We start from the raw sequence: 23,698 nt of genomic DNA, 5'->3' as shown, positions 1-23,698 counted from the left end.
GCTTTTGCAAACATCCCTCCTCTGCAACGCTTCTTATACCTTTTACTGCTTCTATGTGAAAGCGGCTGTTGTTTCTTGCCGTCTGCTCCAGTAGATGCTAATTAAAACTGATAAGGGGCACTGACACGTTTGTCATATTAAAAGCAAACCATGTAGCTCAGATTAAATAAAAGGGTTGTGCAAAAATTGCTAGAAATGTGCTGCAGACATGTTAAAGAACCAATCAAATTTTATTTGCTTTTAGGGATAACACCGGTTCACATGACGCATCCTCATTGGTCCCAACGGACTTTCAGACTGCATGGCCTGGATATCAGCCCTGCCCTGAGGAGTTCCAGATGAGGAATCACCACGGTAAAAAAAACCAAACACAAACACATGGAGTGCTAAAGAAATTATTGAGAAAAAAAAAATTCTTTAAAGTATCATGTGTAATTAAATCAAAATATGTCTTTTGGTTATTCTTCAAACCAAATATTTTTCAAGTACGTTTGCTGACACTAAGGATTTTTTGGAGCGACGGATGTTCTGTTATAGAGGGGCGTCGCCAAATTTGCAAGTTTTCTCACAAAGAATGGAGAGGTCTGTAATCTTCATCGCAGATACACTTTAACTGTGAGAGACAGAAACTAAAAAAATTCAGAAAATCACACTGTATGATATTTAAATGATTAATTTGTATTTTATTGCATGAAATAAGTATTTGATACAATAGAAAACATGAACCCTAATATTTAGAACAGATATCTTATAATGACAGAGGTCAGATGTTTTCTGTACTTCTTGACCAGGTTTGCACACACTGCAGCAGGGACTCTGTCCCACTGCTTCATACAGACCATCTCCAGATTTTTTGGGGCTGTTCATGGAGTTTCAGCTCCCTCCAAGCATTTTCTATTGGGTTTAGGTCTGGAGACTGACTAGGCCCATCCAAGACCGTTAAATCCACTACACACAGACTATTTTGTGACCGTTTCCATTAGTGGCTGCTCGTCAGCAGGTCCCATCAGGGCTGAACAGGGCTGAAATGTGACATGAATAGACTGCTGTTCACTGACCAGCCATGGCGTGGTCAGCTGTATGTCAGCAGAACGAGAAGGTGTTTGCCGAGGTAGGGGACAGAATATAGTATGACAAGCCACGGATTTTACCACACCGCAATGCAGAGAAACAGCTCAAAAAATCGAAATAGCGACTACAAAAATATTGTAGCAAGCCATGTGGGTGAAACTGAGTGAAGACACACTTCAACTTATCTTGCCCCTTAGTTGCTGCTTAAAGTAGTACCGCTAGAAGACAGTTATATTATTTTGTGCAGAGAACAAACAGTGGAGGTCACTAAACAGAAGACCCACTTAACTCTTGGTGCAGAATTGTCTCCATCTAACTCTGCCTCTCTAGCACCTCTAGACCAGTAAAAAACATAAGGCTCACATCAAACCATAATGCAGCAACCCTTAATGGCGCCACAGCACACAATGCTGACAGCTGGATGCTGGGCATCAAGCCATAACTCCAGCCTCAGTGAGTCAATAGAAACATTACAGGTTTCATGCAGAGTAGAGTAAGAACGAGCAGAGTGGAGCCATGTAATGCTGAAACCGTAAATGGAAAAGAGGCATTAATTGCCCTGGCTGTGTGTTTCAGGTCATTGTCGTGCTGGATGTCCCATTCACAACCCATCTTCATTGCTCTTACTGAGGAAAAACGTTTGTTGCCCAAAATCTTGCAATACATGGCCCCATCCATCCCTCCGTCAATACAGTCCAGTTGTCCAAAAACTTATATTTTGGTCTCATCTGACAACATGACCTTCTCCCACACCTCTTTTGGCTCATCCAGATGGTCATAGGCAAACTTGAGACAGGCCTGGACATGTGCTGGCTTGAGCAGGGGACCTTGCACATGCTGCAGGATTTTATAGTTTTTCTCAATTGCTAAGATACATGATAAGATACAGAATCCTGTGTGTTACTCAGCCACAGCATTACATCACAGGCCACATTTTGTCTGGCCAGGCGACAGAGGGAAAAACGCTGGTATGCCATATCCAGGCTTAGCATGCCTCCACACCTATCCATGACTTGCAGGAGATTTACCCTGGTGTAAGGTTGGTGTTTATATACCTACCTCCACCATCGGGAGAAGAATTCTTTAATGGGGTTCAAGAAAGGAGAGTACGGCCACCTCGAACCCCTCTCACACGAACTCCTCCTCCCAGATTTCTATCCATTGTAGTGCCTCACACACCAGTGCTCTCTGAACTGGCTTATATATGTTCCCTCGCATGATGAATTTTGTGTGATGACTTTTGTGTTGTTGTGTTCAACCGGTGACACCTGTGCTTTAACTGGGTTTGACTTTTGCCACCTGTGCTCACCATGATGCAACACAGGTGCATCACAATGAAAATGTGTTGGAAAGTTGTGTCTAAACAGGTGAAAAGTGCTTATGATTTTGCCACAAGAGTGTCTAATTCAATCAGTGGGTTCAGGCAACTGAGCATTTAGTTCAGACAATAAGGTTTAGTGTTTCAGCAATAGAGAAAAACTGCAATCCATGATGGTGTAGTGTGTTTCCAATGGTAACCTTTGAGACTTTTCTCCCAGCTCTCTTCGGGTCATTGACCAGTCCTCCTGTGTACAGGTCCTTCTCAAAATATTAGCATATTGTGATAAAGTTCATTATTTTCCATAATGTCATGATGAAAATTTAACATTCATATATTTTAGATTCATTGCACACTAACTGAAATATTTCAGGTCTTTTATTGTCTTAATACGGATGATTGTGGCATACAGCTCATGAAAACCCAAAATTCCTATCTCACAAAATTAGCATATTTCATCCGACCAATAAAAGAAAAGTGTTTTTAATACAAAAAACGTCAACCTTCAAATAATCATGTATAGTTATGCACTCAATACTTGGTCGGGAATCCTTTTGCAGAAATGACTGCTTCAATGCGGCGTGGCATGGAGGCAATCAGCCTGTGGCACTGCTGAGGTCTTATGGAGGCCCAGGATGCTTCGATAGCGGCCTTTAGCTCATCCAGAGTGTTGGGTCTTGAGTCTCTCAACGTTCTCTTCACAATATCCCACAGATTCTCTATGGGGTTCAGGTCAGGAGAGTTGGCAGGTCAATTGAGCACAGTGATACCATGGTCAGTAAACCATTTACCAGTGGTTTTGGCACTGTGAGCAGGTGCCAGGTCGTGCTGAAAAATGAAATCTTCATCTCCATAAAGCTTTTCAGCAGATGGAAGCATGAAGTGCTCCAAAATCTCCTGATAGCTAGCTGCATTGACCCTGCCCTTGATAAAACACAGTGGACCAACACCAGCAGCTGACACGGCACCCCAGACCATCACTGACTGTGGGTACTTGGCACTGGACTTCTGGCATTTTGGCATTTCCTTCTCCCCAGTGTTCCTCCAGACTCTGGCACCTTGATTTCCGAATGACATGCAGAATTTGCTTTCATCCGAAAAAAGTACTTTGGACCACTGAGCAACAGTCCAGTGCTGCTTCTCTGTAGCCCAGGTCAGGTGTTTCTGCCGCTGTTTCTGGTTCAAAAGTGGCTTGATCTGGGGAATGCGGAACCTGTAGCCCGTTTCTTGCACACGCCTGTGCATGGTGGCTCTGGATGTTTCTACTCCAGACTCAGTCCACTGCTTCTGCGGGTCCCCCAAGGTCTGGAATCGGCCCTTCTCCACAATCTTCCTCGGGGTCCGGTCACCTCTTCTCGTTGTGCTGCGTTTTCTGCCACACTTTTTCCTTCCCACAGACTTCCCACTGAGGTGCCTTGATACAGCACTCTGGGAACAGCCTATTCGTTCAGAAATTTCTTTCTGTGTCTTACCCTCTTGCTTGAGGGTGTCAATAGTGGCCTTCTGGACAGCAGTCAGGTCGGCAGTCATACCCATGATTGGGGTTTTGAGTGATGAACCAGGCTGGGAGTTTTAAAGGCCTCAGGAATCTTTTGCAGGTGTTTAGAGTTAACTCGTTGATTCAGATGATTAGGTTCATAGCTCGTTTAGAGACCCTTTTAATGATATGCTAATTTTGTGAGATAGGAATTTTGGGTTTTCATGAGCTGTATGCCAAAATCATCCGTATTAAGAAAATAAAAGACCTGAAATATTTCAGTTAGTGTGCCATGAATCTAAAATATATGCATGTTAAATTTTCATCATGACATTATGGAAAATAATGAACTTTATCACAATATGCTAATATTTTGAGAAGGATCTGTAGTTCTGGGCTCACCTGTCTCACGATCACTGATACTCCACAAGGTGAGATCTTGCATGGAGCCCCAGTACAAGAGAGATTGACAGTCATCTTAAGTTTCTTCCATCTTCTAATGATTGCGCTGACAGTTGTTGCCTTCTCACCAAGCTGCTTGCCTACTGTCTTGTAGCCCATCCCAGCCTTGTGCAGGTCTACAATTTTGTCCCTGGTGTCCTTACACAGCTCTCTGATGTTGCCCATGGTGGAGAAGTTGGAGTCTGATTGATCGAGTGTGTGGACAGGTGTGTTTTAGACGAGTTCAAACAGGTGCAGTTAATAAAGGTAATGAGTGGAGGATATAAGGGCTTCTTAAAGAAGAACTAACAGGTCTGTGAGAGCCAGAATTCTTGCTGGTTGATAGGTGATCAAATACTTATTTTATGCAATAAGACGCAAATAAATTATTTAAATATCATATAATGAAAATTTCTGGGGGTTTTTTAAGATTTTGTACCTCACAGTTGAAGTGAACCTACGATGAAGATTACAGACCTCTCCATTCTTTGTAAGTGAGAAAACTTGCAAAATCAGTGGTGTATCAAATTTTCCCAACTGTATAACTGCAGATTGCAACTGTCTATTGTTGTAAACAGAAAACAGTTTTCTTGAAAAAACAAATGGAAAATACTAAATAATAATATCTAGAATGAACACTGAAAAGGGATGGAGTACGCACTGTTACTTTGCACAAATATCCATCTATGCAGTTGAAGTGAGCGTGCTTCATGAGAGGAAACAGGTCAAAAGGACAGATTTCTTCTCAACCACCAAAAACAGTCTGTCCAATCAAAGTACCCTTTGCCCCAGGATTGTACAACATTTGGAATCTTGGCTTCAATAGAACAACCCAACACTGCAGGACCAGGACTCAACACAGTTTATGCCACAGCTCTAAGGGATTCATCAGCTACATCACTGAGGCAACTGGGGGTTTTGTTTGTGAGCATAAAGTTTCTCAGGTGAAAAAATTGTTATATTGTGGTTTTTCTTGATCCAAGCACCAATTGTCTATTGATGTCTGAAGATTGATATATTATGCTCCCTGCCTGGTTTTACTCAAAATAATTAGCTGCTTGTTTGTTTTATTGTGCTTGAGCCAGGTGAATGACAGATTATATATCCGTATTTTGACTTAACAAAGTTTAGGAGACAAGACAGAGAGTGTCAGCTACATTACACTAGTGCAATTAACATCTCACGAGTAAAATATGGAATGGACTGTGTGTAGAAAATTCACTTTTTTAGACAACCACTGATTGCTAATGTAAAGTAGACTTTGCTGGTGATACAGTTGTTCGGAGAAATAGGAATGCTGGCACAAATCTTTTCACATCCGAGAAACATTGCTGGTCAGAACCAGAGCAAAACTGAATGCTGCCAGAATTTTTGCTTTTAGCAAGTGATCATTCTCCGCTGTGATAAGTTACAATTGGACTGGCTGACCAGAAATCTTCCCTGGGTAGGGTGCCAGTCTGCTAGATCTTGAAGCCACTGTTCTCAGAAAACATTTCCATCGACTTCCTTCCCATCTCTGTATAAATCTTTGTCTTATTAACGCTCATTCAAGCTGTAGACTTTGCTATCACCACTCTGTCTTGGGTGGACATTGTGTCAAGTACAAATGCCCAAATTTGGGTAACTTTTGGCTACGGACTTTGCTGCTTTGTGATTATTTTATATCATGCTATTTTACATATGCTTCAATTCCTGATATGGAAATGATGCACCTATTGTGAGCTACAAGCCTGGACACAACTGAAATGGAACAATATAATTCCTACTTGCTTAGACATTGCTAATGTATCCTGTGAATAACTAAAAACTGTCAGGGACTCTTCATGGTTCCCCTGAACTTTGGTATAAACTCTTTTCAAACAGTGAAAAGCAATCACATTAGGGGCAATCATTCTTGTGCAAAAAACATTATCTGTGCAGAAAGTAATTTACCATTCTTTCACCCTTGTTCAAAGGCCTACTGTACTGCAAAGAACAAAGGCTCCGGGTTGGAGTGCATTACGATTATCACCTCACATCCTGTGTATGAAAAGATCAGCTGCAGTGTGGTGCTGTGCCAGTACTTGAGTTCTGCAAATGTGTATGTGCGTCCAAGTGTGTGTCTGCAGAACTGTCAGGTGTTATCCACAGAAAAAAATAAAAGTGACACCTCAGAAATTAGGCTGCCGGCAGCAAATTGCATCAGTGAGTAAGAACAACAGCTTAAACAGCGATTCCTAGCTTCACTTTGAAAAGCATCAGCATGTACTTAAGATTTCAATAACATATTCTATACAAAAGTTTATCTTTCAGGCTGTTCATAAGCTCCCACCTCACAATCCTTCCAGATCTCAGGGTCAGTTTCTCCACTGCTCTGTATCTCCTGCACCAGGGCCCTCAAGGTCTCCAGGGAGCTCGGGTTGATAAATGGCAGGGTCTTCCCATGTTCGAATGCTTCGTCTGTGCTCAGACACAAATTCCTACAATAGAATTGTACTGAAATGACTTGCAAGATATGGACAAATTATGTACAATAGATTAAGGGGTTTTCTTGATAATAATAAACATCATGCATATCCAGAATTAAGGCAAAATGTTACAAAAAAAAGACCAAAGGGAAATAATGAGAAATGAAAAACATTACAATCACAGGCCAGAAAAGATGTCTGCTTATCAAGACTGATAATTAGTATGATTATATAAACTTATTTAAACATTACACCAAGTGCTGTGTATATCAGGAAGCTACAATATTTCAGACATGATATCAGCAGTAATTTAAACTAAAGTTTGCTTGTTTTCATGATGCACGGTAGAGTTTTCCCCAGCAGCTCCTGCATCCTCATTTGATTCCAAAAATCACATTTTACACTGATTTCATGTTCAGTTGGGTGTAACTGTAAGGATGGCCGTTTTTTTTCTTCCACAGCCTAAACTTCAAGTCCTCCACCATCGTCCCTGTTCCCAAGAAGCCAAGGACCACAGGGCTTAATGACTTCAGACCCGTCGCCCTGACCTCTGTGGTGATGAAGTCCTTTGAGCGCCTTGTGCTCTCACACCTAAAAGACATCACCGACCCCCTCCATGACCCCCTGCAGTTTGCCTACAGAGCCAACAGGTCTGTAGATGATGCAGTCAACTTAGCCCTTCACTTCATCCTCCGGCACCTGGACTCCACAGGAACCTACGCCAGGATCCTGTTTGTGGATTTCAGCTCTGCCTTCAACACCATCGTCCCAGTTCTGCTACAGGAGAAGCTCTCCCAGCTGAGTGTGCCCGACTCCACCTGTAGGTGGATCACTGACTTCCTGTCTGACAGGAAGCAGCGCGTGAGGCTGGGGAAGCACGTCTCTGACTCCCTGACCATCAGCACCGGTTCCCCCCAAGGCTGTGTTCTCTCTCCTCTGCTCTTCTCCCTGTACACCAACAGCTGCACCTCCAGTCACCAGTCTGTCAAGCTTCTGAAGTTTGCGGACGACACCACCCTGATCGGACTCATCTCTGATGGTGACGAGTCCGCGTACAGATGGGAGGTGGACCATCTGTTGGACTGGTGCAGCCAGAACAACCTTGAGCTCAACGCTCTAAAGACAGTGGAGATGGTTGTGAACTTCAGGCAGAACCCAGCCCCACCTGCCCCCATCACCCTCTGTGACTCCACAATTGACACTGTGGAATCTTTCCGCTTCCTGGGAACCATCATCTCCCAGGATCTCAAGTGGGAGCCAAACATCAGCTCCCTCATCAAGAAAGCCCAGCAGAGGATGTTCTTCCTGCGGCAGCTGAAGAAATTCAACCTGCCAAAGACTATGATGGTGCACTTCTACACAGCCATCATTGAGTCCATCCTCACCTCCTCCATCACCATCTGGTACGCCGCTGCTACAGCCAAGGATAAGGACAGGCTGCAGCGTGTCATTCGGTCTGCTGAGAAGGTGATTGGCTGCAGTCTACTGTCGCTCCAGGAACTGTACACCTCCAGGACCCTGAAGCGGGCAGGGAAGATTCTGGCTGATCCCTCCCACCCCGGTCACAGACTCTTTGAGACTCTCCCCTCTGGCAGGAGGCTGCGGTCCATCCGGACCAAAACCTCACGCCACAAGAACAGTTTTTTCCCATCTGCCACCAGCCTGGTTAACAAAGCCCGGAAACCACCCTGACACTCTCCCTTTCCCCCACACCCCCCCTTTTTTTGCTGACAGGACACTTGTAACTTGTAACTCTATGCGTTACATTAACGCTCAGCTTGGACTCCTGCTTTACTTGCACTGCTTTACTTGCACAATGATCACCTGCACTGTTGTATTGCTCTTGCATCTTATACTGCTCTATATTTACTCTCACTCACTTAAAACTGTGCACATATATTTATATTATATTGTAGATATGTTTATACTGTTTAATTTGTATTGTATTGCACCGACTACGCCAAAACAAATTCCTTGTATGTCCAAAAACGTACTTGGCAATAAAGCTTTTCTGATTCTGATTCTGAAACACACAAAACAATGCACATCTATGTATGACGGACCAACAGAACTCGGTGCATAATTGTGAAGTGGAAGGAAAATTATCAATGGTTTTAAATTTCTTTTACGAATAAAATTTTAAAAGAATGGTTTGCATAGGTATTTTTCAACAGATCCTCCCGCCTGAGCTGTGGATCTCAGCAGCTCCTCCAGAGTCCCCATGGGTGTTTTGGCTGCTTCTCTGATAATGCTCTCCTTACGCAGCCTTTCATTTAGGTTGCATGGTCATGTCATGGTAGAAATGCAGTTGTGCCATGAGCTTTTCATTTTGGAATGATGAGATGAACAGAGCTCTGTCATGTTTAAATTTTGAGATAATGTTTTATGACCTAACCCTGCATTACATTTGTCCAAATCTTTCTCCCAGACCTGTCTGCTGTGTTCTGAGGCCTTCACAGGACAGCTGGATTTATATTCATCTTAAGTCATACACAAGTGGACTCTGGTTCCTAATTTGGTGACTTCTGAAGGCTATTTTGTGGCACTGGATTTTGTTGAAGGCTATCATATTTAAATGAGCTGAATGTACATATCTTTTTACTTCTACCTCACAATTACAGGTCCTTCTCAAAAAATTAGCATATTGTGATAAAGTTAATTATTTTCCATAATGTCATGATGAAAATTTAACATTCATATATTTTACATTCATTGCACACTAACTGAAATATTTCAGGTCTTTTATTGTCTTAATACGGATGATTTTGGCATACAGCTCATGAAAACCCAAAATTCCTATCTCACAAAATTAGCATATTTCATCCGACCAATAAAAGAAAAGTGTTTTTAATACAAAAAACGTCAACCTTCAAATAATCATGTACAGTTATGCACTCAATAGTTGGTCGGGAATCCTTTTGCAGAAATGACTGCTTCAATGCGGCGTGGCATGGAGGCAATCAGCCTGTGGCACTGCTGAGGTCTTATGGAGGCCCAGGATGCTTCGATAGCGGCCTTTAGCTCATCCAGAGTGTTGGGTCTTGAGTCTCTCAACGTTCTCTTCACAATATCCCACAGATTCTCTATGGGGTTCAGGTCAGGAGAGTTGGCAGGCCAATTGAGCACAGTGATACCATGGTCAGTAAACCATTTACCAGTGGTTTTGGCACTGTGAGCAGGTGCCAGGTCGTGCCGAAAAATTAAATCTTCATCTCCATAAAGCTTTTCAGCAGATGGAAGCATGAAGTGCTCCAAAATCTCCTGATAGCTAGCTGCATTGACCCTGCCCTTGATAAAACACAGTGGACCAACACCAGCAGCTGACACGGCACCCCAGACCATTACTGACTGTGGGTACTTGACACTGGACTTCTGGCATTTTGGCATTTCCTTCTCCCCAGTCTTCCTCCAGACTCTGGCACCTTGATTTCCGAATGACATGCAGAATTTGCTTTCATCCGAAAAAAGTACTTTGGACCACTGAGCAACAGTCCAGTGCTGCTTCTCTGTAGCCCAGGTCAGGTGCTTCTGCCGCTGTTTCTGCTTCAAAAGTGGCTTGACCTGGGGAATGCGGCACCTGTAGCCCATTTCCTGCACACGCCTGTGCACGGTGGCTCTGGATGTTTCTACTCCAGACTCAGTCCACTGCTTCCGCAGGTCCCCCAAGGTCTGGAATCGGCCCTTCTCCACAATCTTCCTCAGGGTCCGGTCACCTCTTCTCGTTGTGCAGCGTTTTCTGCCACACTTTTTCCTTCCCACAGACTTCCCACTGAGGTGCCTTGATACAGCACTCTGGGAACAGCCTATTCGTTCAGAAATTTCTTTCTGTGTCTTACCCTCTTGCTTGAGGGTGTCAATAGTGGCCTTCTGGACAGCAGTCAGGTCGGCAGTCTTACCCATGATTGGGGTTTTGAGTGATGAACCAGGCTGGGAGTTTTAAAGGCCTCAGGAATCTTTTGCAGGTGTTTAGAGTTAACTCGTTGATTCAGATGATTAGGTTCATAGCTCGTTTAGAGACCCTTTTAATGATATGCTAATTTTGTGAGACAGGAATTTTGGGTTTTCATGCCAAAATCATCCGTATTAAGACAATAAAAGACCTGAAATATTTCAGTTAGTGTGCAATGAATCTAAAATATATGAATGTTACATTTTCATCATTACATTATGGAAAATAATGAACTTTATCACAATATGCTAATATTTTGAGAAGGACCTGTATATGCTACTTTGTGCTTTTCTTTCACATAAAATACCAAAAACATACACTGAGGTTTGCGGTTGTATTGCAACAATATGCAAAAAAGTTCAAGTGGTATAAAAAGTATTCCAAGCCGTTGTTTGCCTTCGGGTAGTATCTAAGGTCATTTTTGTTGAATAGCTGCAGTTTCACAACTGCAACTCCGTTTTCAAGTGTGTCCAGAATCTCATTGCAACATGACTTTCATTTCCTTCCTTACAAATCCCTCCTACTCATAACGTTTTCCAATGAGGCTGAAGAAAAGTACTAAAGAAAATACAACCAAAACTGTTAAATAATTGAACATTAACATAGTTTATATTGAAAATGACATCTTTTACACAATAATATCATGTCTCTATTTTTCATGCAAAACACAGTGTGGCACCTGATCTTGTTGCATGCTGGTGTGATGTCCACGTGAATGCTCTCCACAGTGCCTCCCGTTGTTTTGGAGGTGGCGCGTCTCTCCTCCAAGACAGCCAGGCCCGAAGCTGATGTCCCCTCGGAGGACACCAGAGAGGTCTCACTCTCCTTTCCTCCATCCCCGTCAGCACTGGCGTGGCAGTGGCTCAAAGCCCCCGAGCTGGACACATCCTCGGAGATACTGTCATCTGTGGACATGTTTATGGGCCCATGTGGAGGGGGTCTTTCTGACAGCTGGAAGCCAAACAAAGAGAAAGCGGGGTTGAGTTTGAGTGAACATCTGGATGTGTTGCACAGCTGTTACACCAGTGCCTAAAAAAGCGTCTGTTACCTTGAGTAACGTGAGCACTGTAACAATAAATCCAGGAATTATTATACAGTCCGAGACGCGATATTTACACATAACATGCCCAGTGAACATTTATAACACATACAAAAAACCGTTCATGTTCAGGCGTCAGTGTGGCGCATTAGCATCAGCCTGTGTTGATGCTAATAGCTACGTTTCTTTAAATTTGAAAGCTCGTCTAAATAGAACATGTTTAATTAATGTATGGCTAATTAAATTCGCAAAGATAATTAACGCGGAAGAGACAGGCAGTATCACAAATATTATGAGCAACATTAGCTTCCAGAGCTACGATGTCTATAGCACCGACAGATAAAGTTACCTGTTCTGTATAATTTAGGATGACTTATTTAGCTGGAGCTAACTACACCTGCAACAAACTAGCCGTTCAATTGGTTAGCCAGTTAGCTCAGTTAGGCTAAGTTGGTTTATTACAGGTTAATAAGCGCAGCTGAGGCAAGCAGGACAGCGCGGGGACAGTAGCATTCAACTGCAAACCGCTTTATAACACCAGACTGTGCGGCTAGGATAGCCTACACCAACTAACAGTTAACCTACCAGTTGACTTCTAATGTTATTATTTCCATATTTCTGTGTGAGTAGTCGGTGTCGCTAGCTGTGTGCTGGTTGGCTGCTGCACTGCAGTGTTCGGTGTCCGCTAAACGCTCACATCCCCTAACGCTATTGGTCAGAATGCGATCTGAAATACAGACGTGTGATTGGTTAATATTTTCACTCTTTATTTCTATTGGCTGGTGGGGGAGAAATTGAGTACACTTGTGTTCAGCCAAACTGACAGAAGACAGTTTTAACTAGAAGATGTTCAAAACCGTTTTGTGTAGGATGGCTTTCATTTATGTAGATCCTAAAAAAACCTTTTAAATTCTGATACGGGTTCAATGTCCTAAACATACGCTTTTTTACGCATAGTTGGTAGACTTTAACTTTAAAGCTTGCTTTTGTTAACAACAAATTAAAATATTACTATCTTTACACGAATCCCACAAATTAAAATACTTAAATTACTGTGTTTTCAAAAACATCCAATCATTCAAAACCAAAAAATGGGTCCCTGAAACTCAGTGTCCCCAGACTACCACCTCCTTCGTAAGCTGTCCATGCTAATGTCTAACACTGCTGATAATTTAGAGATTAGCTTTCAAGCCAACATTAACAAATGGAACCTATACTGTTAGGAAATTGAATCCAAAATGGCTACAGATTACAATGTTCACAGGTTATACAATGGCCCTATGTTAACTGGCTATACTGATTTGATGCCAGATGCTCGGTAAAAAGTGGGACCCATATGGGCCCTAGATGTACTATGCCATAAAAACTAATTTTCTTAAACAGTACACTGAAAAGCAGCTAAGACTAACATAATATGTCCAACTGATTTTGTTGATGTGGATTGTGTATAGTAAAAAGTGGGTGCAATACCACAAACCTTTTTGCAAAGCGGATCATTTAGAAGGATCATTTTCTACATTCTGTAGAGAACATGAGAAAACATAAAGTATAAACACCAGGAACACAACAGACAGGTCATCATAAGGTTTTAGAGAGATTTATAGTGGGGTTAGGTTAGAAAACAAAATTTGAGACCCAGAGCTACAATAGTGTGGTTCAGATCAAAGTATACTCACGTATTAGTATGGTCCATTCAAAGTCCAGATCTAAATCCAATTGAATGCTAAATTTGATGTTCAGAAACTCTCAATCAAATCAGACTGAGCTTGAGCCATTTCAAAGAGGAATTTGTAAAATATTTAGTCTTAAAATGTCTAAAGGTGGTATAGATATACCCACAAGGCCTGCAGTTGTAATGGTTGCAAATTCTAGAATTGCGCAGCTCAAGGTGGCAGCAGGTTGGAGTAGCAGTCTGATTCATTCTTTTTAAGAACTCAAATTCCTCTTGTGGTGAATAAAATAGATTTTTTGGATGAATATCCTCAACGGTATCTGTTGATGTGCAGCTGGAAGGGTTTTGCTGATATTTTTTTCCTTTTGGACTTTTGTTGTGATGCATCACCATAGCAATAAGGTGTTTTCTTTTTACAACGAGAAGCAGCGGATTAATATCTCAAAAGCTCAAATAATACTTGGACTACAACCCCAAATCCTGGATGAATTGAGAAGTAAAAACCATGGATGCAGAGAAGTAGCAATGAGAAGAGAGAGAAGGAGGAAGTTTAAACCTTCTCTTCCATCAATTATGATGGGCAATGTGAGCTCGTTGGGAAACAAGTTGGATGAACTTCAAGCCCTACAAAAGGACCCTGCCAGAGTATCAGGAATGCAGTTTTACAGGTCCTTCTCAAAACATTAGCATATTGTGATAAAGTTCATTATTTTCCATAATGTCATGGTGAAAATTTAACATTCATATATTTTAGATTCATTGCACACTAACTGAAATATTTCAGGTCTTTTATTGTCTTAATACGGATGATTTTGGCATACAGCTCATGAAAACCCAAAATTCCTATCTCACAAAATTAGCATATCATTAAAAGGGTCTCTAAACGAGCTATGAACCTAATCACCTGCTCACAGTGCCAAAACCACTGGTAAATGGTTTACTGACCATGGTATCACTGTGCTCAATTGGCCTGCTAACTCTCCTGACCTGAACCCCATAGAGAATCTGTGGGATATTGTGAAGAGAACGTTGAGAGACTCAAGACCCAACACTCTGGATGAGCTAAAGGCCGCTATCGAAGCATCCTGGGCCTCCATAGGACCTCAGCAGTGCCACAGGCTGATTGTCTCCATGCCACGCCGCATTGAAGCAGTCATTTCTGCCAAAGGATTCCCGACCAAGTATTGAGTGCATAACTGTACATGATTATTTGAAGGTTGACGTTTTTTGTATTAAAAACACTTTTCTTTTATTGGTCGGATGAAATATGCTAATTTTGTGAGATAGGAATTTTGGGTTTTCATGAGCTGTATGCCAAAATCCTCCGTATTAAGACAATAAAAGACCTGAAATATTTCAGTTAGTGTGCAATGAATCTAAAATATATTAATGTTAAATTTTCATTATGACATTATGGAAAATAATTAACTTTATCACAATATGCTAATTTTTTTAGAAGGACCTGTATGTGTTTCACTGAGACATGGCTGCAGGATCATTTACCTGACTCTGCCAGGCTTTCTGACCATATGAGCAGACAGAGATTTAAAGAGGAGGGGCAATCGCAAAGAAGGTGGACTGGCAGTACTTGTGAACAACAGATGGTGTCATCCAGGACATGTTACTGTGTCATCTCTCCAGCCCATATGTTGAACTGTTAGCAGTAAATTTTCATCCATGGGATTTAATCAGAGAGTTTGCCAGTTTTATTTCAACACTGCATGTGATGCCAACAGCTCAGGTGTTGCTAAGCTACAGACACAACAACCCAATGCGTTTCTGGCAATATCTGGTGAGTTTAACCATAATTCACTCTCTACTAGACTTCCAGCATTTCAAAGGTTTGTCAGCTGCTCTACCAGAGAAAACATTTGCTTTGTTTTATGCAAATGTCAAGGACTCATATATCACAATCAGCTTTTTAATTTTCATTTAATTTCCCTTTGGGATTAATAAAGTATTTTTGAATTGAATTGAATTTATTGTCCAGTTTTTACAGACAAACAAGGAATTTTACCCTGGTACATCTCTAAAGAAAGTTCTCCTCTAGGCAAATCAGATCCCAATCTTGTTTTTCTCTGCTCGAAATATAACCCCCTTGCTCAGAGGCAACATGTAATAAAGAGAACTGTGAGAAGATGGTCACAGGAAGCTGAAGAAGCCCTGCAAGGTTGCTTTGAGGATACAGATTGGGACACATTGTGCCAGCCACATGGAGAGGACATCCATGCCATGGCTGAGTGTGTAACCGACTATATAAACTTCTGTGTGGATAACACCATCCCCACCAGAACGGTGAGATGCTTCCATTATAACAAACCTTGGATCACCAGTGACCTGAAGAACCTGCTTAACAAGAAAAAAGGAACCTTCAGGGAGGGTGACAGGGAACTATTGAGGATTATACAGAAGCAACCTAAAGTCAAGATTAGCGTCAGCAAGGAGGTTTACAAGAAGAAACTGGAGAGCAAGCTCAAGGAACACAATATCAGAGATGTGTGGTCAAGGATAAAGAAGACCACAGGGTTCAAGCAGAAGGACAATAGGACTGATGGATGTCTGGACAGAGCCAATGAACTGAACACATTCTTCAATAGGTTCAGTTCAGAAAGAAGCTGAGCACAGATATCCCATCTATTTTCAGATCAGCTGTAAGACAGAGTGCTACAGGAGATCCTTCCTGCCCACAGCCATCAGCATCTACAACGGCTCTTTGAAGAAACCTACATAATATGAGCTATAACAACATTTAATTTCCCTTTGGGATTAATAAAGTATTTTTGAATTGAATTTTTGAATTGAATCCTCCTTTGACCCACAGCTTTCCTGTCACACCTCAAATGTTTTATCCACCTCAGCCATAGACCCTTCTGTTTCTACATGTTTGCCTTCAACCTGATCAGAATATGCTGATGCTCCCTTTGTCTTACCCTTTCCACCTGTCAAGAAGTCAGGTGTAGAGACAACTGGAAAGACTGAACCGGAACAAAGCTGCAGGTCCAGATCATGTCAGCCCTAGAGTCCTGAAGGCCTGTGCAGAGCAGCTCTGTGGGATTCTGCAGCACCTCTTCAACCTTAGCCTGGCCCAGAAGAAGGTTCCAGTGTTGTGGAAGACCTCCTGTCTTGTTCCAGTACCCAATAGAACTCACCCATTAGTCCTCAGTGACTGTAGACCGGCTGCCCTGACATTCCACATCATGAAGGTCCTAGAGAGACTCCTGTTGGCCCACCTGAATAACCAAACAATGAACCATCAGGACCTCCTTCAGTTTTCTTATTGCTGTGGAGTTGGAGTTGAAGATGCCATCATACATCTGCGTCAACAAACCCACTGTTATCTGGACAAAGCCAGCAGCACTGTGAGGATCATGTTCTTTGATTTCTCCAGAACATTTAATACAAACCAACTTGATTTGCTTTGTCAGAAACTCCAAAAGACTCAGGTGGAGGCCTCAATAATTTACTGGATCAAAGACTACCTGACAAACAGACCACAGTTTGTGAGACTGAAGGGTTGTGAGTCTAACCAGGTAGTCAGCAGCACAGGAGCGCCACAGGGGACTGTACTCTCACCATTCCTTTTCATTCTGTACACCTCAGACTTCCTGTACAAGACAGACTCCTGTCATCTGCAGAAATACTCGGATGATTCTGTAGTCATGAGGTGGATCAGAGATGGACAAGAAGCTGAGTACAGGGAGCTGGTGGACCGCTTTGTGGCATGGTGTGGAAACAATCATCTCATTTTGAACGTGAATAAAACAAAGGAGATGATTGTAGATTTTAAGAGAAACAGAAATAGTGCAAACACTATTTCCATCATGAAAATAGGTGGAGGTGCTGGAGGAGTATAAATACCACAGTGTTCACCTGGACAACAGACTTGAGTGGAGATGCAACTGTGAAGCCATCTACAAGAAGGGACAGAGCAGACTGTACTTCTTGAGGAAGCTTAGGTCCTTCAGTGTTTGCAACAAGATGCTGCAGATCTTTTATAAATCTGTTGTGGAGAGTATCATCTCTTCTGCCATCATCTACTGGGGTAGCAGCATCAGAGCCAGGGACTTAAAAACGCCCAACAAGCCGATAAAGAAGACTGGCTCCGTTCTGGGGACTCCTCTGGAATCTCTAGAGATCATTGTGCAAATAAGGATTCTTCATAAAATTAATATTATGGAGAACCCTGAACATCCTCTTCATGAGACTGTTGAACAACAGATCGTCTTCAGTCAGAGGCTTCTTCAAATCTGCTGTAAAACAGACCGCTACAGGAGATCCTTCCTGCACACAGCCATCAGCATCTACAACGGCTTATTGAAGCAGCCCGCATAATATGAGCTATAACATTTAATTTCCCTTTAGGATGAAGAAAGTATTTTGGAATATAACTGAAAGTGCTGACTCGGGAGGGCTAAATATGCACACCTCACTTTTCAAATTTTTTATTAGAAAAAAAAAGAAAAATGTTCCTTCCACTTTATGATTGTACACTAGCTTGTGTTGTTCTATCATATAAAATCAAAATAAAACACACTGAAGTTTATGGCTGTAACATGACGCAATGTAAAAGGTTTAAGGGGTATGAATAGTTTAGCAAGGCTCTGTTTAAAAATTTAAACACATTGAATCACAATGTCCACTGTATTGAAAATACAATTTATTACACAGAGTAATAAATACATACAAAGAAGTAATAGCATTTTCTTTTCTTGTAATACCAAAACCAATCTCATTACAGATGAACCAATGCATTTGACGTGTCCACCACCGAGTCTTTTATTAGAAGGGTCTGAAACCCAGACCAAATACTATAAAAAAGAAAAGAAAAAAAAATCTACCTACTCCTGTACAAGCCATGCAGTGTCTACAATTAACCCATGGGCCCGTTCGCATGCAAAAATGAACGTATACCAATGTATTTACGTAAGAAGTCAAAACTAAGATCCCAACAGCGGAGAATAGAAAAATCATTTGATTCCCAGAAAACCCACACATGATTGAAGTAATCCTTCAGAACTCGTAGGAGTTATGAACTGCATTACTATATTTTTTTTCTGTCTAAGAGCTTGCACCTCCATCCTTTGTTCTTTTGCTTCCTCCTTGCATTGTAAATGCCATGCATGTTTTTTTCCCCCAAAGAGTTTCTTCTTGCAAGGAGGAATGTACGTCTATGGCTAGGACCTTGCATTTCTTTCAGTCTCAGCCAAGCATTCACGCACCAGCCCTCTGGCGTGAATTATCCCTGTTCAAAAAAGAATTGCACATTTAGATGAACAAACCGTTGTTACAATTATCACACTTATTAATGTCAATGTACTACTGCAATGACAAAAAAATGTTTCCACTTTACCTCTTTTCAGTCTCTCCATTGCACTCTTGCTCCCAGCGTACGTGGGCCTGATTTCCTTTCCAAGCTCTTCGATGATGGCCAGCAGCTCCGCATATTTGTTCTGAGGCACTTGGCTGCCGGTGGAGCCCTGCGTCGGAGCAAATAAATGAGACTAAAACATTTCAACTGAGCTCCTCAATCAATTTAGGTTTGATGCTTTACCGCTCACTTAAATACTTCATGAAAGTTATCGAGAAATGTTCTAATGAATAGTCTCAGCCTTCAAAAGCAGTATTTATAACTATTGAGTTAGTTATTTAATACTTTGTAGTGACTACAACGCTTAGAAAGCTGTTGGCAGATCTATTACTCCAAAGCTTTGCAAAAGGCCTCCATGTTCCTGGGATTGTAAAAACATTTACTGTTTAGGATCCGGAGGCATTTAATGCTCAACAAATATTGTTTAGATGCATGTCGGTATGTCTCAAATAGAGTTATTTGAAGCGAATCCTCTTATTGTGCAAGTTTAGAGCTCAATAAGCTTTAGAAATGACCCAAAACTTAAACATGAGTGGTTAACTTTTTAATGGTAATTCAGTGTGTGGCTCACTCCAATATTAAATAGGGAGTTAATGTTAAGCTTTCAATGCACATGTAGAATATTACATCTCGGTAACCTTGAGCAATTCAATTCAAAGATACTTTATTGATCCCCGAGGGGAAATTAGAATTCCAGTACAACCCATCCAAACATACATCATGACACAAGACAATGGGGTCACCGAGGCTTTGCTGCCCACTCACAGGCTTCCAGCTAGAGGGATAGTCTTAGTCTCATCAACAAAGGCAGTTCTTTACGATCCCTCTCTCTGACATTTAAACAATATGGTTCGGAAAAGCTTTTTTGCCTTGATTGTGTAATGTGCCAAAAAACAAATTGTTTTGGAAAATTATTTTCCTTGCTTGGTGATCAGTGCCTGATGGCGTCACATTGGGCAACCTCTGTGAGCGGTTTTATGCTCATTCAGAGAAAAGTCCGAGACACACTACGAAACACATAGAACCAAATGGACTAACCCTGTTAAATCCACACCTGGTCTACTTGTTTAAGATTTTTTTTTTTTTTTTTTGCTTAATTGTTTCTATTCATTGTACATTTTTGTTTTTGATGCTTTCAAAGCTTCAGGAAAATTCCTCTTTCACACATCATCACAGCTTTTGACAATTCGATTCCAGATTCTCCAGAGAAGAACCTCCTAAACATTTAATGCCAGTGCAAGGAGAAAAGTGCTGACAGGTTGGAGCGTGACCTTCCCGGCCGAACAGCTGTGTATCGGGATTATTCTCATCAGCAGAATTCAAGAGGGAAGTAGGGACCTGCATCTGCGGGGCTCCGAATTTCATTCCCAAAGAGAGGTGATAAAACAGTCTGATTCCGAACCAAAGTAAGCAATCCTCTCATCAGTTTTATCGTGGTTTAGTGGTGGTCTTCGCTGACAGATTAAAAGAGACTTGTGTTGGGTCCACCCCTTCTTTCTGAATTCTTGCTTTTTGTCTCTTACAAACTTTTATTAATTCAGGTAAAATAACTCCAGATTTTGCATGTAACCCTTTGTTTACATTTCAGAAAGAGAGATTGATAAACCTTTGATCATATCAGACTTATGAGCTAATATTTCTTAAACACATCTAACAGTAAGATTTTCAGGTTGGCTTAATTTTGTTATTTTAGTCGTAAGGGAATACTCTTATTCTGTTGGGGACAAGTTCCAATATGCTCATTCATCTTTTGCTCATTCAGATGGAACTCCTGCTGCCATTTTGGTTTTAATCAGAAGAAGCTGTGGCCATTCAAACAAGCAGGACATTTTTCAGTCTTTTTCCAACTGTGCTGTCGTGAACTTAAATGCACTAAGGTCGGTAGAGTCTAAGATGGAGCTCTTAGATTTTTTGTTGTTGTTGCGATTTCTCTAAAACTTAAACAATCTGACTTTGGGGTGAAAATGTTGGGACACCCACTTCTGTGGAGATTGGCAGCCATGTTTAACATTTTCTACCTGTGACTGATGAACTTGAAATAGTTTGAAAATGGCCTTGTGACCCTTACAAGTTTGATGGGCTGCAACAGTTGCTTCTTTAAGGTCGTTGCTGATATGTTGTCTGCTTGGCACTGTGTCAACACGCATCTGTATTCTCCATAGCAACAAACTGCACAAACTCCTTTTATAAAAGCTGCCAAGCTTACTGATGATAAGTTAATACAGTGCATTTAAACAGCAACACATGGCTGCTACTTTTGCTCTTAAATCCTATGGAAGCAGCAAGGATGTACTTACTTTTTGCTCATGAATGTACTGACAATCATGAAAATGCAAAGTATGACATTCTTTGCTATTATCGACTGCCTGTACCACCTTTCGCTTTAATTATGGCAGGTATTCACTGTGGTTTCAATAAGCTTTTGCATTGTCACATTTATTTATCTGCAGAGTTGCATACATTTTTTGCCAATATCTTATACGGAGAGAAGTACAGAGAGAAAAGTTGGACCGCTCGGAAATTCTTCTCCAGGACATCCCAAAGATTCTTGATGGGGTTAAGTTCCTGACTGTGTGATGACAAATATATGAGGAAAATGAATTGCTCCAACCAGAAGGCAATGTTATAACATTTTCCCAGAAAGGTTTTTGAAGAGCATAATGAATTGAGCTGTTAAGGAAAATATGTACTGAATATCATTTGTAGACTAAAAGACTTGCCGTTTCAAGTTAATTAGCTAAAGAAAAATACAGACCACTTTTCATCTAATCTTATAAATAAATACAACTTATAGTAATAGCACTTCCTAAGTGGTTACCTGTGAGAATCCCAGAGATGGAGGTCCATAGTCACTCAGAATGGGCCTGTAGGATTGCAATGTAGCCAGGTTTGCTGCTGAGGGGGAAGGAAGGTTTCCAGCTGTTGGCAGGATGAAAAGAAAATTGAATACATAAAGTTGTGTTTCCCTTGAAAAAAATGCATTTAACACATTGCAAAAAAAAAAAAAAAAAAAAAAGTACGATTTTTCTGCAATGTGTCCTGTATAAAAGTCCTATTTTTGGTCATTTCATTTGAAACGCTGCACATGAAGTGATCCATCCATATCCGTCAGTATATCCAAATATACAATTTTTTTATTTGAACTATATTTAGCTGATAACAGTGTGATTGTGAACACTGTGAGCCCTCCACCCTGCTGCTTTGTCTAGCTGTAATATTCCCTCTCCACCACCAGATGTCCTCGAAGAGACATCAAATTTCTCAGAGGCAGATCAATCGGCAGCTCCGACTGAGGAGCATCATGGAGGAAACGGAACAAGGCTGGCTAAAGAAGACATAAGTGATACATTTTTGTCACCGTGGATCCGCAACCCCACGGCGGGACCGCGGCCCCGGACCACCAAGAACCACATTTTCGGAATCCCCGACGCCTTTCCTCGCATCCCCACCGCGTTTTTCCGCCGTCTCGGCTCACGGATGGCGCTCTTTTACATTAGTAATAATGGCGGATATGAATTAGCCTAGCTCCCAGGATCTGACCCTATATATATAACTGGACAAAAACTACAGACACGGTCTTTCTCCAGGTATTCTCCGAGACCCCGAATTTAACACTCGATTTAACAAGCGGATACTTTGATTTTCGCCCACGTTTTCTCCTTACCCTGGTTCCCAGAAGTTCCCGGAATGTGCTGATGGACGTTTGGTTTGTAAGACATTCCCAAAGACATTGTAAATTAAAGAAATAAAAATGACCCGAAATTCAGTGAAGCGTCTGTCTCTCACTTTTTGTTTACAACAGCGGCACCGGCAAATATGGCCGTCACTTTATATTGACACCCACAGTGCTTTTTAACACTGCTGCCATCCAATGCGGCTTTGTCAAGAAAACGACTTAAAAACGGGATTTCCACCACGAAGCCGAGAAATTCGCACGCAGCCGAACACGCGTTTTTTCGACATTTAACAATATTTATCAGAAAGTTAACTCCAGCCCATACTTTTGGAATACTTTAATCAGATTAAAGCCTTGAACTGATTAGATGTGAAAAATGTTTTTGAAATGCAAAATTTTAATTTTTTACAACAGAAAAACGCGTTTCAACGTAAAACACGTAGCTTTTTGTAGGTATATCTTATCTTAGTTTAAACTTTTAATCCTGTCAAAAAAGCAACTAAACTTTTTTTTTTTTTTTTTTTTAAGAGTATGAAAGAAAAAATAATATAAGCAGTTTGATACCTGGTTTTGTTTGTGTGGTGGTTTCCATCCCTCCATCCACTGATGAGTGAATCTGCTCTTAAAGATCGCTGTAGAGAGGAAACATGTGGTCGTTTTCCATCTGAAATAAGTCTCTTCAAGACTTTTACTTCCCAGGAGTCCCTGAGGGCCACATGGTCACTATGTTTGACCCGCCGACTCATGACCCAGGCCCCAGCAGGGCAGTCCGTGTTCTTTAGTCTGTTTTTCTATTTTAAACCGGTTTAAGTGTTAATATAAGTAAAGTACAGGCTTCGATTAAATAATTAAGTTATTGGTGGAACAATTTTACTGAAGAATTTAAGTTATACCTTTCATGGTTCTCTGTGTTAATTAAATCAATGACATTGTACTATTTAGTTTTAGTCAAAGTAACCCACCAGTCCTGGTGTAAATACTATAGCAATACTATTAAATTCAATGCAGAGATTACTCTGTACTTTTTAGTGTTTTTCTACCCTTTTTATACCATTTAAATATTAAGCATTAAAAGGAACAACCGACCAATATGTAATCTAGGACAGTAAATATGTTCACAACATTGCAACATTTATAAAGGATCACAAAGTTGTGAAAAGAAAATTACAATGTTGCATTTATTTATACTAAAGCCCATTTACTACAATAACCTTAAAATAAAAAAAACAACCTTTAGGAA

The 23,698-nt window shown here is 41.2% G+C and overlaps 2 protein-coding genes across 4 annotated transcripts in view; both read right to left on the bottom strand.

The window, feature by feature from the left end:
• Nucleotides 1-12,427, bottom strand: part of LOC124872614 (M-phase phosphoprotein 9) — a 50,238-nt gene extending 37,811 nt beyond the window's left edge. Inside the window, exons 1-3 of one of the 2 annotated variants that reach the window (XM_047372815.1) lie at nucleotides 12,328-12,427; nucleotides 11,383-11,654; nucleotides 6,619-6,766 (exon numbers count right to left, since the gene is read on the bottom strand). In XM_047372815.1, the coding sequence (XP_047228771.1) occupies nucleotides 6,619-6,766; nucleotides 11,383-11,618 (384 nt within the window). In that variant the 5' untranslated portion in view covers nucleotides 11,619-11,654; nucleotides 12,328-12,427. Of the gene's footprint in view, nucleotides 1-4,268; nucleotides 4,509-6,618; nucleotides 6,767-11,382; nucleotides 11,655-12,327 lie in introns of those variants that run through there. The other variant, XM_047372816.1, reaches the window with a different exon arrangement.
• A 5,622-nt stretch (nucleotides 12,428-18,049) lies between these two features.
• Nucleotides 18,050-23,202, bottom strand: LOC124872229 (cyclin-dependent kinase 2-associated protein 1). 2 transcript variants are annotated; one of them, XM_047371992.1, is made up of 4 exons: nucleotides 23,023-23,202; nucleotides 21,601-21,701; nucleotides 18,765-18,891; nucleotides 18,050-18,656 (listed from the first exon to the last, which is right to left on the bottom strand). In XM_047371992.1, the coding sequence occupies exons 1-4, from the start codon at nucleotides 23,048-23,050 to the stop codon at nucleotides 18,589-18,591; spliced, it is 324 nt and encodes a 107-aa protein (XP_047227948.1). In that variant the 5' UTR covers nucleotides 23,051-23,202; the 3' UTR covers nucleotides 18,050-18,588. The 2 variants fall into 2 exon arrangements, with proteins under 2 accessions (XP_047227948.1, XP_047227947.1); XM_047371991.1 differs by lacking the exon at nucleotides 23,023-23,202 and adding an exon at nucleotides 22,447-22,674.
• Nucleotides 23,203-23,698: the final 496 nt, after the last annotated feature.

The sequence above is a fragment of the Girardinichthys multiradiatus genome, chromosome 8, assembly GCF_021462225.1.
Source record: "Girardinichthys multiradiatus isolate DD_20200921_A chromosome 8, DD_fGirMul_XY1, whole genome shotgun sequence".
Classification (NCBI taxonomy): domain Eukaryota; kingdom Metazoa; phylum Chordata; class Actinopteri; order Cyprinodontiformes; family Goodeidae; genus Girardinichthys; species Girardinichthys multiradiatus.
The sequence above is the reverse complement of the archived record's forward strand: the minus strand, read 5'-3'. Positions and strand labels throughout refer to the sequence as shown.